Source organism: Pygoscelis adeliae, unplaced genomic scaffold (genome assembly GCF_000699105.1).
Source record: "Pygoscelis adeliae isolate BGI_AS28 unplaced genomic scaffold, ASM69910v1 Scaffold101, whole genome shotgun sequence".
NCBI classification, from domain to species: Eukaryota; Metazoa; Chordata; class Aves; order Sphenisciformes; family Spheniscidae; genus Pygoscelis; species Pygoscelis adeliae.
In genome coordinates this window covers 2150764-2168854 of record NW_008824238.1, presented here as the reverse complement: position 1 = coordinate 2168854, position 18091 = coordinate 2150764, and the positions used below count along the sequence as shown (strand labels likewise).

At 41.3% G+C, this 18091-nt stretch overlaps 1 protein-coding gene across 2 annotated transcripts in view; it reads right to left on the bottom strand.

The window, feature by feature from the left end:
• Positions 1-18091, bottom strand: part of ZNF704 (zinc finger protein 704) — a 77149-nt gene that overhangs the window by 15061 nt on the left and 43997 nt on the right. For both annotated transcript variants that reach the window (XM_009334999.1, XM_009335001.1), the window contains exons 2-4: positions 8881-8984; positions 4535-4767; positions 941-1041 (exon numbers count right to left, since the gene is read on the bottom strand). In XM_009334999.1, the coding sequence (XP_009333274.1) occupies positions 941-1041; positions 4535-4767; positions 8881-8984 (438 nt within the window). The remainder of the gene's footprint in view (positions 1-940; positions 1042-4534; positions 4768-8880; positions 8985-18091) is intronic.

The following is an 18091-nucleotide window of genomic DNA, read 5'->3' as shown; positions in this document are numbered from 1 at the left end:
CAGACCGCAGCCAGTCACTCACCAAAACTCCTCTCTCCGGCAAAGTTACAAACTCCAAATTCCAGAGAAGTTCTGCTGTTTACTTCTCCCTCTCCCGTGCCACGAAAACGATGTCCCCGTAATATACAGGACAAAACAACATTCGTAACTGCATTTTGAGGGAGATTTTCTCTCTTTCTGACAGCCTCACTCTTCGGAGCCTAAGCCCAACAGCAATTACTATGACCTTTGCAAGACTCTCCTGAGCTCCACACCAGACTACTTCCTCATGGTCACTTTAATTTTTAAGCACTGGGTAACACAGACTTACACAACAGAGATGTATTTCCACATACCTAACAGGTGAAGGCCATGAGTCCCCCCTGTAACTATATATGAGACAGCTAGGTCACTCAGCGAATTGCACAGGAGATTTCAGTTGCAAACTAAAGCTCTGAAACAAGCTTGTGTCATACAAGATTCATTCACTTTTGCTTCTAGTCCAAGTAACATACACATGGAATTGCAGCTCAGTTTTTTTCTCTTAGGTTTCTTAGGTTTTCAGAACTAGCACAAGCACCTGATCTGATGTGAAACAAAGCTGGAAAGTATTCATGCAAGACCCTGAAACCTGCTGTCTTTCGCACAGTGTCAGCATGGATGTGACACGCGGATAGGACAAAGTAAATACCACTGAGTTGTGCTGCCATTTAGGGAAGTGCAGTGTGACCTAGAGCTGTATTTGACCTTCTAGTAAAGTTCACAAAAGTTCAGGAAAGAAAGTGCCTTGCTGTTTGAATAAGTTCCCGTTCACCTTGATGCACCACTCCACAATTTCCTCAGAAACCTAGGGATCTGAGACAGAAAAGCCAAGGACAAGCCAGTTCACCTCCCCAGCTAAGTGCGACTGCACCCCTTCCATACCAAATCCTTTAGACTTCTGAAGAGGCTGCTCTCTTACCCAAGGTGAATGGTCCGTATGTGTTTCTGAATCCCTGCAGCTGTGCTCAGTACCTTCCCACAGTTTTTCCACAGGCATTTGAACATCACCTTCATGGAGTTCTGGAAATTATGAGTAAAGCAACATTAGATGCGTGGAAGACAGAAAGAAAATCAAACCACCCAAAACAGATACATAGTTACAAAACACTGTGAAGGTTTAGAGCCTCTAACTCTGAATTTGTAATGATGTAAAAGTCTCTGTCAACAGTGTCATCCTACTGAATTCAACAGAATCCCCGTGAAAAGCCACAGGAGCAGCTTGTGCCAAAACTTTACCTCTCTCTGCTTTTTGGCATGGCTTTTTCATTTGCAAGTTCCAGTTGCTGTCTCCCCACTGAAGGAGGTAGACGATATAAAAACTTCCTACACTTCTTTGGAGCCTTTCAAAGAATAACTGATGAGGACTTCTCACTTAATGCAAGGCATCTTCTTAAATTATAATCTTCCTAAAGTAAGCTCTTATGAATACTTCTGCTCATGAATTTTGGAACACAGAAAAAATATTGTGCCAGAAAACTGTAGCTTCTGCAATGACAATACTCACCCATGAGCTGGCAAAACCTGCTTTTATTTCATTCAGAAGCTGCTGTGACCCTTACTTGGACAAGGGAATGAGAAGCCATCTGGCTGTGTTCAACATTTTTAAAAGAATATGTGTACAATCTCATTTTAATATTCTTGTTATATTCTTTAATATAACTTCATTGGCCTAAACTGAGTTATCATTGATTTAGAGCACAGCCAACAAGGCTGTAACCAGCACAATCTTCCATATTTTGAAGACTCTGGAGAAAACTAGTCTTAATTTAAAGCACAGTATGTGGTAACAAACAACACAGATGTTGCAGAACTGTACAGATTTTTTTAAAAGCTAATTTTACCCCAAAATGAAACTTACTTTATAGATTTTAAATAAAAAAAAAATCTAAATAATTTGTACTTCTCAAAAATAATTTTCTCTATTATTACAGAACACATAATTAAAGAAAACATGAGGAAGAGCTTCAAAATACTGTATTATTACCCTATCATTTTAGTTACATGTAAGATTAAATGAATATATTCATATAAAGCTCGATTAAAAAAAAAAAGGAAACGAGCACATCCTTAGCGTTAAGTACATGCTTCACTGTGTCTTGAACAAAAGCTGACTTGGTGCTTTCTTCAATTTGGACCCTTTGGGACTGCATGCCAGTAGATGGTAAGTTTCAGCATTTACTAGAAAGACGATTAGAATATGATTTTTAAAAATGTCAGCTGATGGGCTTTTTAAAATCCAAGTTGATTGTAGTAGCATGTTCTCATAGTTACTTGGCAGTCTAACATCTCCTGTTTGAAAGTATGGATGCTGAGGACTTTAAGATTTGAGGTACCTGATCATACTGTTTGCATGAAAACCTTCTAGTTTGGAATAAAATGCACATAAATTCCCTCTACAATTTTTTGATCTGATAATACAACTACCATTCAAATAGATACAGAACTCTTTTTTCCTAAAATTAAATGTAATCTATTTAGCAATTCTGATAGATACATTTCTTACTTTTATAATACAACAGGAAACACGATCATCAGCTCAAAAACCCACAACCAACCACGGTGGCAAGATGAAGACCATGCTTATCATTTACGTCTTAGGAATTCTGATATGACATCATGAACACCATATGCATCTTTATGAACACAAAATGGTTTAACATGAATCTCCAGTTTGATGGTAAAACCAATCTCCTAGCTCCGCTGTGTTTTTACCTTTATTGTCAGTGCTAGGACTCTGCAAAAACCCATGCATTTTAATGTAACCAAATAAAATCTCACTCAGTAGAAATACAGAACATAAACCACGCTTCCATTTCTGACTAGTCAAAAAATTGCCTAATCAGGCTTAACGTTTTATTTAAGAAAATAACGGAACATAAATGGTTTGGTGAAGAATAACTACATTAGTGGAAACTTTTTAAGCAAGCAACTTTCTTAATAGTAGAAGTGGTCGCTAACATGACATTTTCCAAACATGAAATGGAAGAAACTTTAATGAGTAAAAGTGAGGTTACCGATCACTCTATTTCCAGGTTTATTCCTTCTGATTTTTGCAGCCCTGAAGATGATATAACCTGAAAATTTTTATTTCAGCTTCTAAAGGTGCAAAGCTGTACTCAGATAAAGTACCATGCTGGGACCAGTATCAAAAAAACTGCAGGAAATGCAGTTCATTTATAAAACAAAGTTTGGCAGGTAATGTTATTATTTATCTACATTAAACATTTGCCATACAAAGCAAAATCCCTGTGAACTAGAACAGATAGTGTAATAGATCTGTGGTGGGTACATAAATAGAAACATTCTAAGACAACTTAGATAACAATAAAGATAGCAGCTGCAAATCCATCTGTCTCATCACAGCTGAGCAATAAGAGTGATGCTAATAAGCTGAACTTTAACTGAGAAGTAAAAGGCAAACCAGCATACTCCTGCATTCCTACTCCTCCTGTCCCACACCCTCCACAATCATCTCTGTCTTTAACAGTCAGTTCTAACTTCTAATTTATTATAACAAAGGTGTCCTCCAAAATATTTTTTGTCCTTTTTAGCAAGAAGCACAAACATTTTACACCCCTCTCCCACAAACAAGGGCAGAACAGTGTGGGTCGGCAAATAAGCAACTTCTGGAGCAAAAGGATAAATCTGAACAGGTTTAAACGATCATTAAAACTTCTTCCTGCTGGTGATGAAGCAATTAACTGTCTCAGACTGAGCCAGAAACAAAGTCACTACGGAGAATAAATTCTCTGTTTTTTCTCCTTCTTACAAAAAGCCCTTTTTCATCTTGCTATGTAAATCTGTCCTGTTGTGTTGGGAGAGAAGGAAACTTGGACTAGTGCCATCTCTTTGTTTTCTTTTTCTTCAAGAGGACCTTGCTTGCTAGCATAATGGTGATTTTTTTGGGGTCAGTTTTGGACTTTTTTTTTTACACTGTGTTTTATTTAGTCTGCTTTTGCACCCCTACTGAGGATAAATTTGGCCACTGCTAATACTGTATCAAAAGCCATCAGGTTTGATCTCTCTCTCCTCTTTTCACACCATATGTTTGTGCAGAGAAAGCTTCACAGTATTAAGGTATCTGACATGCTGTCAGACAAACAGCACTTCCAGGGAACAAGAAGTATTAAGGCCATATCCAGTTTTTGTGATGACATCTAAAGGCTGCCTGTTGCATCCCGCATACAAAGAATTTGCCGAAGTAGGATAGAAATCCCTTGAATGGCCAGAGGCAACACCTTCTGGAAATCACTCTAGTGTTTTCTGAGCAGGAGGCTCTGTAGAATCTCACCATCTGCCAGCAAATATGTGGTGCTGATGGCAGCACGTGTGTGCAGTAGGTGACTAGGTTGAACGAGACAGAGTGACTAGGGTAAGTACCTACTTTAATTTGGTAATGCCAAGGAGGGATACACATACAGAGCTGTTTGGGTGACCTGTTCCTTTCTCACAGCAAAATAAGTCTACCAACATCCTATCTGCCCATGGGTATAGAATTCAACGTGAGGCTAACCTTTCTCTTCCTAGGAATGGGTTCATCAAAGAGAAGGTTGCTTGTTTCAGCTTCGTCAATACCATCATCTGGCTGGGAAGGTGTCCGAAAAGCTTTGAAGCTATCAGCTGACAGAGGTGGAGATGGGGTGGATGGGTTGGACTGGTCACTGGGAGCGTTCCAGCTCCAGTATCCACTGCTGCTGGTACTAGAAGGCACAAATCCTCCTTCTTTCCAAGATCCATTTAGGGATTCTGTCAAGAACAATAACAGCCATCATTACAACAGTATCATGTGTTAGGGCTAAGCAGCTCTTTTATCTAAGGCTTAGATGCCATGTTAGTAATTAACTGTACGTTCAATAAAGGAAAGCGAAAGTATTGGATGTACAGAGGACAACCACATCTATCCCACTGCACACAAATTTCATATTCCACACGTGATTTTTCAGCTGTTTTTAAAAAACAAGTATTTTTCTAAAAAGAAATGCTGGGTTTGGAAAAATAACCTGTTCTGGAGCATAAACCACAATAAGCAGTCAGATACTGCATGCATGATTAAGGGAAAACATTCCAATACATCTACAACTTTCAACAGGAACACATGACTGTGGTGGGGCAAGCAAGCTCCAAGCTACCACACGGCCAACAGGAGATCCCCTGGGAAGGGGACATACACTCTGAGCCCCAGGACACTAACTAGATCTGCAAAAACATGATCGTCATCCCAGTACTAAAACACCAAAGAAAACCATAATTACACTCTAATTGTCTTCTCATAATCTCCCAATGTACACACCTCTGCCTAATTTGAATCTCTAATTGAGGTGGTACATATCCTTGGAAGGATATCCCTTTTTCTTCATACACGTGTATCGTTAGACATCTGATTTCAGAAGTGGGACACATAGACGCTGGATCACCTCCACACCTACACGCTGGAGGAACCCCCTCCTCACTGCAGCAGTTCCCCTGACATTAGGTGGTAAGCAGATGCTCAGACTAACACGTTACTCTACAACACGGTGGGTGGGAGTAACAGCACTGCTTTTGCAGTGTGAGGCATGGCTTGAGCCATGCTTCACATGCTGAGGTCCTCAGGCGTTAGACATTGGCATGTCACTCTTCCCAATCCCTAAAGGGCTTTTGGCAGGAGAGGAGTATGTAGACCATCAGCTCAGCAAAGGTATGTCCTGAGCATGTTCACGGGCGGCTCTGCCTGAAGCTTCAGGTTCTCATAGGGCTTGCTTGGGCACATGTGCAGGCACGGTTTAGGTGCAGTTTATCCCTAACTCTGCATCGGAAGCTTTTCCCAATGACACTGTTTGTGCCTGAGTATTGTGCAATACCCAACTTCGGAGCTGGCAAGTAAATAACATCTTACCTGTTCGTGAAATGCTATTTAAGTGTGAGACAGGAGTCTTTTCAAGCCAGCACCTGCCCTTAAGAGTTCTGCAGAAGTCACTCCTTCATTTCTTCTCAATTTCTTACAGATAAACTTAACTAATGACATCAGCAAGAAAATAATGTCTACCACCTGCTACCAAAAGCTTAACCCAAACCCAATGAATTTTTATTTTTTTTCTCCTAATTCATTTGGTTTTGGACAAAACCCTTAATCATTAACATCAGCTGCTCACAAAACAGAATGCAGTGCTGCATCATGTAAGCACATGCATAAAAATACCCCCTTCCGTAGGCAGCAGCCAAGTCCCTGCACTTACTGGTCAGGGCCACAGATCATAAATGGGATCAACCCTCCCTTCCTCCCCCAAAATTCCTCTTTGGAAAAGGACATATACATTTCCGGTAGCTAATAAGTTAACATATGAAAATGTCGTGTTTTGGTTCATGATTACAGCCTTCATGTGACTGTAGTGGAGGTGGGGTTTGTTTCTTTTAAGTATTTGTACTTGAGTCTCGTGCCAAAGCCAAGAAATACATCTGGTATCAACTTCTGACCTTAGCATAGCTTAAAATTTCCATTTCTTCAGAAAAACAAAGGAAACAGCACTCTTTCAACTACTACTTTCTGACACATTTATGGTGGTACTTTGTATTTGTGGGGTTTACAGCTTCTCCTCGCCTTGCTGAGAAAGAAATGTAAATCAAGAACACTTTTAAAGTAGTATGGAAAAGACTGAACGAGGCTGACAACAGGGAAAAAACAAACACTGGTTCTCATTAATACTAACAAATCTGTCAATGTAAAGAAGTCTAAAATATAAATACATGCAACTTACTCTTATTTTGGGGCTCTTTTCACATTGCTGGAGTTGCACGAAAGAGAACCAGACCAAATATTACTCAGCTGCAGAGAAACAAGGGCCGAACTCTGATCCAGTTTACGTGGGTGATCATCCGCAGTAACTCCAGCACAGATCAGACTTTAATATTAATGCTAATGTTATTTTTTTTACTTCTAGGCAAAATTCCATTTGTTTAAACAAATGTTCCTTTAATTACAATGCTACTTACTGCCCTTTTTTGGAAAAGGATGTAGAAAGAATTCATCATTAGTACATTTGCAGCTCGTATTACTAAGATCAGAGCCTAGCCTTGCAACAGCAATTGAGCTTCAAATTATCAAATCTTTACACTTTTATTGAAGTCTTTAGTAAGTCTTCACTCAGGCAAAACTAAGATATTCAGGGAGAAGGTGCCCAACAACAACTTCAAAATCTTGTCTGCGACTACTGAAAACACGTGAATTACTTTTTCAAGCTTGTCTTCCCAGATTTCAGGAAACAAACAGACAAGCTATGTGAAGAAATATCAAAGAGCACTCAGGCTGCATGAACAAATATCAAAGGCAGTTAACAGCTACCATTTACCTATTAGCAATTCAAAAAGGCTTGTTTGGAAGATCTTTCCAATCGACAGCTGCTAGCTAGTGTGCACTGCCGGTCCTGACAACTGTCATCTGCTCAAACTGTTTAAGGTGGCAGATACTGCCTTGCCCCACATGAGAGCAGCTCCCTGTGACCAGGGATGCAACGTGGGACACGTGCGTGCCTTAGCCACTCCAAATCCCTGCCTGGCACATCAGCACAGATCCACCTTCACCTGTTGTTTTGGCTGTGAGCTGGACCAGCTGGAGAGCAGGTATGTTTTCTCCCTTCCATTGGCCTTCCCTGGGGGCTGGCAACCTCCAGCCCTGAGGTGGGACAGTCACTGGGGATGTCACCACCGGAGGTTTCCCAGGGTTCCTCAGAGCAGTGATACTCCATAAATACTTCTGGTTTTAACATTTGGTAAGCATGTGGAAAGCACATAGGCAGGAGGCATGGGTGTTCATGGCTAGACTTCCAGCTAAATGGATAAAATTTAAGTTTTCTGGAAAGAAATGAAAAAAACCCACACTATTTGTTAAAAAATCTTGAAAGCTGGGACATTCCTCATGGTACAGGTTCCTTTTAAGTACAACATCATCCAGTGGACTGGCCCATGTTTCCATGAAGAACTGCAAAGACTATTTCCTATTAATTTGCAATCAGTTAGTATTCCTCAAAGTACTCCAATTATTTACAGTGGAAGGGCATTTAGTGTCAATTTAACAGTTATGAGTAAGAAAAGCCAGTCATACAAACAACACCGAGACATCCTAACAAGGGTGTCCTACTTTAAATTATTCTTTAAAATATAACTCTTTTTAAAATTTCTTGTAACTCCAGTCAAGCTTGTATAGATTAATTGTATTTCATTAGCAATCTCATTGTTACCACTAACTTTTTAGATTTTTTTTTATTTGTGTGTCTTCTGCTATACCATGAATGGAGTAGTCTTTTAAGGGATTATGGATTTGATGGTAGACCATCAGAGAGTTACAAAAGGCACAGGAATTGAGGTTCTAATCCTGCATCGGCAGAAATAGACCTGTCGCCATGCAGACCACTAGTGCATGGCTTCTCAGCCGAGGGCTGTGATCTGGAAGTGCTTTGCCTCATCGTAGTGCTGAGCAAAATCCGATCTGATTTCCATGGGTTGGGGACTGCTGTCATGTTTACCACATATGTGCAAATGCAAATAAGCTGTTTGGAAAATTAGCATTTCAGTGAGGTCAGGAGACCTTCCGCAGTGCTCATCTCCCATTTATGAAATGGGGCATCTCCTGTTTCATAAACTGAAGCCGCTCTATGGTTACAAAGAGGTTTCTTCTCATTTTTGCCAATGCTGCACCAAAAACCTCGACTACGTTGGAGCAAAGCTCACTCAGTATGATCCCCAGCACGCATGGGCCACTGCCAGAAGACAGCCACTCACTCTTTGTCCTCCACCACGGCCACAACTCCTGGAAATAAACCCCACATACATGGCCCTGGCAGCCCTCCCTGCAGTCCCTGTCCAGGCGCTGCTCTGAAGGCTTACCATTGGGTCGGACAGGAGGGCTGCGGACCAAAGGGCTGGTGGATAAACTGGTGAGTACCATGGCTGCCGTTACTTTATCCATGTCCAGTTCTTCTGAAGATTTTCTGAAACATAGTGAATGGGAGGCAGGAAACACATCAGCAAATACTTGCCTTTTTTTAGTGCTTTTTTTTTTAAAAAAAAATAACAGACCAAACACTAAGCCAGTAACCGAAGCACACCACCAAGCAGAGTTCTCAAAGCTTTTGTCTTCTGGCAACCTGAGCATACTAAGTGGCTACTTTAAGCAAAACAGCTCAGCATAAATAGGAAAAGCAGTGCAAAAAGAGAATACATCTTTGTATAAAACTCTCAGGATTATTGTGACCCTCCATTAGTTTGACCCTATTTCCTTTTTTCAGAATTTCAGGCATTCATATCCTTAAAGTTAAGTGTCTAAGCTTTTTTTCTTGGGTGAAGACATAGAGATGCAAAACCAGGTAAGATTACCAGTAACATTAATAACATACACTACTCTCTGTAGGATGAGGAAGAACTATGAACTGGATTTTCTTCTTTGTTGCTTCCGCTTAACACTATTAACCTTCCTGTACTCTTGCGGAAAGACTGATCCTAAATTTTTCCTAGTCAGATTATCAACTAATTATTTAAAATAATTAGTAAATTGGCAGAAAACCAGTGCAGGGGGCAGGGGGGAGTTTTCTACAGGTGTGATGGGTGCCTGAGCCAGCAGGACAGCACAGCGGAAAGAGAGCTGTGCCTTGCTGCAAACCGGCCCTAAGTTGCTGCTTCGATTCATGCAGTCAAGACCAATGAGTTCTGGGGAAAAAAACCCTATAAAATCAGGAGAGAAGCAGAGGAGAGGGCATGGGGAAGGGGTAATAAGGGAGAGCCAGCTTTCTAGGGGAGGGAGGAGAGGATTTGGAGGCAATGGGTGCCTCCAGAAACCAGGCTTCAGTGACCCACTGCTCAAGGAGAGATGGTTTTTTTGGACAATGCAGAATTTTCATTGGCTGTAAAAATGTACACACTATCACTTTTTTTCCGCAAAAGTAACTTTTCCTGACAGGTCAGCAGTACAATGTACAATTTCTGAAGAGTGAACGTATCAAAACAAAACTACTAAACTCACTAGGTTTAGCAGACTTTAGCTTTCCATCCTTGTGGGACAGCGGAACCAAAGCAGACAGTTTCTTGTAATCATTTGCTTTCAATGATACAATTGATCATCCAAGACCATCTTCTCGTTTACTAGAGATCAGGTTAAATTTGTTCTTACAAAAGGACACATTTCCCCCTTTATTCTGAATTGTGGGGTTTCTAGAATTTCCTCTGTGCCTTGCCAGGAGCTCTACTTAACCATCAGGTTGAGTCTTTATTTAAAGCCCAATATAAGAAGTGTTCAGCCACCTGACGTTTTCCGTCAACTGTTGATCCAAATCACCATGCTGCTTGGAGTCCCCTTCCTAGAATCCCATTTGACCCATCAGGTTAGAGGCTCATTAACTGAAAACTACGCTACAGTCAAATCCTCTTGATATTTTAGTGAGCAAACCTCAAACTTGTCCATGAAACAGTTTACAACTGCTTTCTGGCTGATGCAAGGACCCATGCAGATGCCGATGAAGACTCTCCCATGCCACACAACAGCTTAGCTCTCATGACTGTCTTTTGCAACACATCAGTGCCTGGAACCGAAATGCTGACGATGGCTCCTGCTGTGCTCTGATTATATCCATAGAAATCCTCCTTTCCTTAAGCCAAGGTTTTTGCAAAGAGCACAGCAGCCATATAGTCATCACTGAGTACTGGAAAGGTCTTGGATATCTGCTATAATCAGCTAATACCTAAATCCATCACGCATCAGGTCCTCTTGCTGTCAGAAGAATATTTCACTCAGAATGCCAAATTCCTCTGGGTCCAGAAGACCTTTCCTCAGGGATGACATGGAGATGCTACATTTTCTGGACACCAACCCTGCCAGATGATTTTCCAATTGCCTAATATCCCAGTATGAAAATCCACTCTCTGAGAAGCATTCAGCTGCTCTGTAGTCCACTCCTGCACGACTACACCGACTGTCCCTACTCCTTTATCCAGCTGTGGATGAACCGCTAATATTTGCACTTCTGCAACACCGGAGGACAAAATGACCACAGGTTCCTGATACGCTGGAGAAGCTGATCCCTAGTGTTCGCAAGCAGCCTTCCAACAAGGTTCTTCTGTGTGTATGGCAACAGGACTAATGCGCTCCCGTCCAGGCCTCTGCAGAATTGCAAAATCACACTACAGCAGTTGTTGCAAGCGTTTGCCAAGTTGGTGTCAAGATGTCAGAGTCTAGACCCGGAGCTAATCCCAAAGTTCCTCCAAATAGTCTGTAATTTTAACTTCTTCTAGCTCTTCTGTATTGATTTTTTTTCCCCCTTCTACAATGACTCAGACTACTGCTCTAAAAAACTAACCTTTGCTCCAAATAATTTTGTCAATAACGCTCCGAAATTGTCAGCATTGGCATCCGTGCCTAAGATGAAAGTTTTCATAGGTAGGCAAAGGACAGGAATGGTCATGAAACCCCCCTGCCATTTCTAGCCGTGCTAAACCACACTTTTGCAGTTACTGGAATGCTTTTTTCTATCTGATCCAATTTAACAGGTTTTCAACATGGAAAGCCCAAATAAACAAAACTTTGAACTTTTTCTCTGCCCATTTTGAATCACAGTCATTTTTACTACTTACTGCTCCTCAGCTGCATCCAGCAAACAAGGAATGCTCCGCTTGTACTTCCCAGCCACAAGAATTTTAGCAGCTACAAGTGTTGGCTTATGTGACTCTGCTCCCAAACACATTTTTACAGTTTGGCTCATAAATGTAAACATACATATTTCATATATCACTCAGCCAGCACCTCTGCAGCAACAGCAGCCTTTGAGAGAGAGGCAAAGCATAAAACTGCAGACAGGAACCACTTAAGCCATCTGCATTTAGTCAGCATCACATTTGAGTCAATACCTTAAGACTGCCCCAGTCTTTTCCAGCTTTCTCTGCTGGAAAGTTGAACCTGCACACAGCTGTTCAACAGTATTCGCACTCAGAGGGAGAATAACTTGTTTGTTACACATTGATTGTTCACAAACCATTTATTCCACCATTGCTAAGGTGATTTTCTGCAGACTGAAGTTATAATCCCTGATGTTGCTTATACTGTTATTAGGTGTAATGAAATCTAAATCAGTTGTAAGATCATCTACCACATTAGCTATGAAGATTTCTTCTTTCCTCTAATCCCACTCCCAGTCTCCAAATGCCATCTCCCAACTTCTGGATGGATATATTTGTGTCAGCCCAGTCTGTATTTGAGACCAAGCAATTTTGGATCCTTTATTTCCAAGTCTTTGTAAATCCAAACCCATGCCAATAGCTGAATTACAATGAACCAGCTGAGACATAAGCAGCAGAAGTTAGAGGACCTTGGGGACAGATCTTTTACCACTGCCCCATGTCTCTCAGCTTCATGTCTCCCTGCTTACTCAGCAGGGAGAATGGTTTCACTTGATCCTTCCAATACCCTAACCTAGCCAGCCTGGTATTTAAAATTGTCCTTGTCTTTAATAGCCAAGCTCAAATTAAACTTAGCTACTACCCTCAGTCTTGCTCAATCCTTTCCTTGGTTTTGCTGATGAATTTACTGCTTTTTTGATAATCATTTAACGGTGTTAAGAAACTATCACATCTCCCTCAGTCAGAGCTCTCTGCAAGGAAAGGCTGGGTTTAAGCTCCAAAAGATGAGCAAAAGAGGGTCCAAGACAAGTCCAAGTATACGCAAGTGTCCCAAACCAACACAACATCCGATCTCCTACTGTCCCATTTCCTCACCCAGTAGCTGACTGCCCCTAGGACCCATGTTTTCTTATGCGACTGAATCCACGGTTTAAGGTCTTGGTGCGATTCCTCCCTACTAGCAACTTTCTGGCAAGGGGATGTCTTCCTGACATTCAATCCATAAAATACCTTACATTTACAATAATATTTGGTTACTATCTAACAACTCAAAATACTGACAGTACAGATAAATAAATGATCTTGCTAGTTGCTGTTAGGTTTGGTTGTTGATTATGAAGGTTAAAAATTAACCAGCTTGCCACAGACAAAAGGAAAAATTACAGAGAGAATGATCCATATAACCAGTCTGAGGTCCTGAGCACTCTTTGGTAAAAGCTGTAACTTTTCACAATAAAGCAAAAAGCAAAGGGAAATATTTTCAAAGATTATATTAAATCATTACACTACTATAATGATACATCTTAAAACTTAAGGAAGCATTACTATTTACACATCTAAAAAGAGAACTGGTGTTTGATATCCGAAGCACAATGCACTAATTAGAAGCTAGGGATTTCTGCCTTTGCTCATCATGGCCACACATAGAATTAACCTTTTCCACTCTTAAATTTGTGGTATTTGCAGACTAGTTCATATACAGAATAATTGCCCTTTCTGGGGGGGGGCTCTGCTGTTCTGGTTATACATCAGCAATTTTTTAGGATACCGACAGCGACTAGAAATTAATTATGATCAAAATCTTTATTATACTAATATAGGAACTTTCCTTCTAAAAAACATATATACCTGAACTTCTCAAGGAAAAAATAAAAGTGCTTCAAAGGCAACCTCAAAGCTCTCCACCACCCTCAGCCAAGCTGAAAGGTTTTGTGATTCAATTATTCAAAGGACCTTTGGAAGTCTGGCTGGTCTGTTCGAGGCCGAGGAGAGTTGAGAGTCGTCAGTAATGCAGATACAGACTTTCTATTTGGACTGTAATGGTTTAAAGACAATAAAAAGTCTCTGCAATTTAGTCATATCAGATGGGAGACATTCACAGAGTGGGTCTCAGCATCCTGGAGAAGAAAATATGTTTAACAGAGGAACTGAAGAGAAAGCAGTGTGTAAGGCCAGCGTGTTTCTCAAAGTCTTTTATTTTTCCTCACATCAGACCACGCATCACCTTCCACTGCTCCACAAAAACAGGACTCTAAAAACGGGTATTTCTCTAGCCATTATCATTAAATGCACTAAAACTTGACAGAAAATAATCCATTCATTTTTACAACCATTTTATAGATTTAGATAACCAAGAAAATGCAATATCCACGTTGTAAAGGCTAGCTGACGTACTCCCCCCTACATGGCGATCTCACCTGTCCCTCCCTCTGCCGCCCCTGCCTCCTCCTCAAGCCCCCAGACGGCAGATGGCTTCCTGAGCCAGGCGCATCCCCAGGGAGCACCTGGAGCACCCTTTCCCAGTGCCCCTGTCCTCCCTACGGTGGTACAACCCAGTGATGCTACCCTGGCTGCTCTGCTCTGTAGGCTACCACCGCACCAGACCTCTTCGGGGAGCGCTGGCAGAGCTGCACCAGCAACAAAAAGGATGCTGAATTACTGCGATTTCTGTTGTCTGGTGCAAACACATCCCACAGACAGGCTCTGCTGCTGCCGTCCCCTCTGCAGCCCAGTGGCAGGAATAGCTGCTTTGCCCTCTAAGGCTCCCCAGAAAAGTCTGCTTAAGGCAAAGCCTGCAAAACAGATGGAAAATGCCTTTTTCATCGAAGCCTTTTTATCACCGCTTCTTAAGCAACTTGTCTGCCTTCCTTAAAGGCAACTGAAATTTCAAACCTCTCCAAATGGTAACAGGACTGAACTCTAGGGCTCGCTCTCTGATTTACAAAACACAGGATATGGTGTGCTGGTGGTGGGGAGGGAGAGGATGGGTAGTAAAACACCACTCTCATTATAGACCAGTGATAAGATCTACAGTTTTTAAATGCTCTGCATAAATGGGAACAGTTAAGCAAGCCAAATTCAACACTGGGAGATAAGCTGCAGTTTACAGGAACAATTTATTCTATATATTGAAAAAGTTGATCCAATGAATAATTCTTACTTTTCAAACAGCTGCAACATATCAGGAGAACTTATCTGGCGCAGAGCCCTCGGGGCAACGACAAAAGCTGAAGTAGGAATATGACATAGAAATAAACTGCTTCAAAACAGAGCAATCAAATAAATGGTAATCACTTGATAGATTATGAGTGCAAAGCAAAAATTAAATTCAGAAAGGAATAACAGAACCCTGCAGAGAATGGTTATCCCTTACGGTCACTCACAAACCTTGAGGATTTTCTGGGAAGATTTTCTGTTCCATCATCTCTACTTTAAAGGCCACTTGCTGATGCAATAAACAAATCAGTCTCTACAAACCAAGTCCCAATAGCACCCTGAAGCAACAGACCAATAATTCCAAATATTATCCAATACATTAACGTTCATCCCTTTCCTGCCTTTAACTTATGCTACTGTTCTAGCTTGTTCACAGGCACATCTCCTTTCATAAATGGGCTTGCTTCAATGGGGTACTGTTTACAGAAAGAAAATTTCACACTTCTGAACACTGATGTGTTCTTTGCGGAAAGGAGCTGGACCGCTTGCTACAATGCCTAAGCGATGCTGCTCAACGCAATGCAAATTATCATGCTGAAAATGGAAAAAGATGGAAACTAAAAAAAACCCTGAAGGTCCCAGCTCATCAAATGTAGAACTGTGCCAAGAAGTGCTGTGATGTGCTAAGGGGACAGCTGATGCCACCCGATAACACAGAGGGAGGGTAAGATACCTTGCCTCTCCAGGTAGCTGGCGTTCCCACTACAAAGCTTGCTGCTGAAGAGCAGCGCTGTTTGTGACCCTCCCCTGGCCCCGCAGTAAGAGCCACCCAAATACTACTACGGCTGACGTCTCTTTTTCACAATGCTTTCTCACAGAGCCTTTTGCAAAACAGTTTTCTTGGTAAATCTTCCTTAACCTTTGAGAATAATTATTTTACCAGTGATTAGCTGAAGATGTCCTTATGGCAGATGCTACAGGAATTTTGTCCTTCCCAAACTAAAATACAAAATGCAAAGCCAGAAACGTTTTGCTCTTCCTCCTTCTTCCCCCCTTATCCATTGCAAACAGTATGATTCCCACTTTGAATGAATTTAATTCTAACATTCTCAAAATACATTTTATAGTATCAATGCTTCTATAAACACATCTATATGGGTAATGTTTAGCACAATTTATCTATAAAAGGTGCTGTGAATCAATTTTCAAATAATATTTAACTGCTTTTTTCCCCTCCGCACATTAAAATATGCATTTTTTTCCTAATAAAATATACATTGATGAAACACTTTAAAAAGCCTGCAAGCCTACACTACATTTATCCCCTTTTCCTCTCACCGAAGAGCCACAGGCTTGCTGTCCTGCTGCTACCTATAACTACTAAAACAAACAAGATGGTGAGCACTTTGCTGAAATCAAATCAGTCTCAAAAATGACCCACAGGGTCTGTTTCTGTTTATTGTTAATGTTTACACGTCAGTCTTTTTGAGCTTTCTGATTCCTCACTTTTTCAAGCTAGAAGCTAACAGAATTGGGAAGAAAAAAGCCACCGATTCTGGACAAGGCTGTCCACAGCCACCAGTACCATTGAAAGAGATCTGGAGACTAGAGGCAGAACCACCTCTGCAATGACCCTCTGCTTCCTGCCAAGGTGAGATATTATATCCCAAAGAGTGGAATTTCCAAACATTAAACCACAGTTTCTACGGCATACATGACCCAATAGGTCACAGCAATGTAAAGCATCTTCCAGGGTCCTCCTTGCTATCGCATCGATCCAGGAGATAAACATCATGGTTCACCTCTTAACTGGTTTTCATCCTTCTCAATCCATTAGAAACCTCTTTCAAAACAGGGAAGGCACAGAGCTAGCTCATCTTGTCCTCTCCACTCCCACCTTCCCTTCATCCTTGTCCTTGTCCATGGTTTGGTCCATGGACATCCTTTGGTCCATGTCCTTGGACCAAATTTGCAGGGTTACATTGACAACAGTACCTGTGATAGCTAGGTCACAGCTGTTTTGTCTATGCACACACACTCCATTGGAGAGCATCCAGATACGGCTCTTCAGATGGGTTCTCCTTCCGTTTCCCTGATCATCCTACAAGTCTGTCTTTGTCTCTTGTTGATGTGAGCATATCCATCATGAACAGAGCTGCTCCAAGTGTTCTCGATATGGTCTTGCCCATATCTTCTACAAGGACTGTAGTACTTTCCTGTCTCTGCTGAAATCTCTATGATTTGACGTACAAGGATAGCTCAGTCACCTGTAATGAACAATACAACCCCACTGCTGTTCTCTTCATCACTTGTTTACAGCTAATGAAGTTGGAATTAATTGCTGCTAATGAACTTTTTTTTTTTTTTTTTGAAGGGTGATAAAAATGTTTCCTTTAAAATAAAAGGAACAAACACGACTGACATTTATCTTTACATCCAACCTGATTACAGGCCAGATTTTCATCATTTTCCTTTCTCGGTTTTCATTTTCTCAAGAAAGATCATTACTGAGATAACAGCACAACACTTCCAGATACTTTTCAGGTAAGGCAGTAGGGGATATAACACAAATATCGGTAAAGCATAAACTCTCACACTTTTCATGTGGGGCTTTGCAGGCCATTTGGTCCAGTACTCTGTGGCCAGCACTGACTGTTTCAAAGGAAGATGCAATAGGGACATTCCCATGACCAATATACCATCCCATTCCCAGGAATTACGGATTTCCTTACACTCTGTGACCAGATTAAAAAACCACACACAAAATGCTCCAGATCTTCCCACACATCTTCTATCAGCTATGGCTCTGGATACTCTTCCACAGTATCTCCCTCCTGTGTACACTGTGCTCATGTCTGGGCTTCAGTCGTGTTCGACGGCAAGGAGCACTGCAACCTAGTTATGTTATTCAGGAGACGAATATGACCTTTTATCAGGTTTCATTTAGTTACTTTTCTGATTGTTCTGTTGTTTTCACACTACCAGACGTGGAGTATCTCCCTCCTGTGTACACTGTGCTCATGTCTGGGCTTCAGTCGTGTTCGACGGCAAGGAGCACTGCAACCTAGTTATGTTATTCAGGAGATGAATATGACCTTTTATCAGGTTTCATTTAGTTACTTTTCTGATTGTTCTGTTGTTTTCACACTACCAGACGTGGAGAACAGAAGCTCTAAGCACAACTTAGAAACATAGAATCATTAAGGTCGGAAGAGACCTCCAAGATCATCGAGTCCAACCGTCAACCCAACAACACCATGCCCACTAAACCATGTCC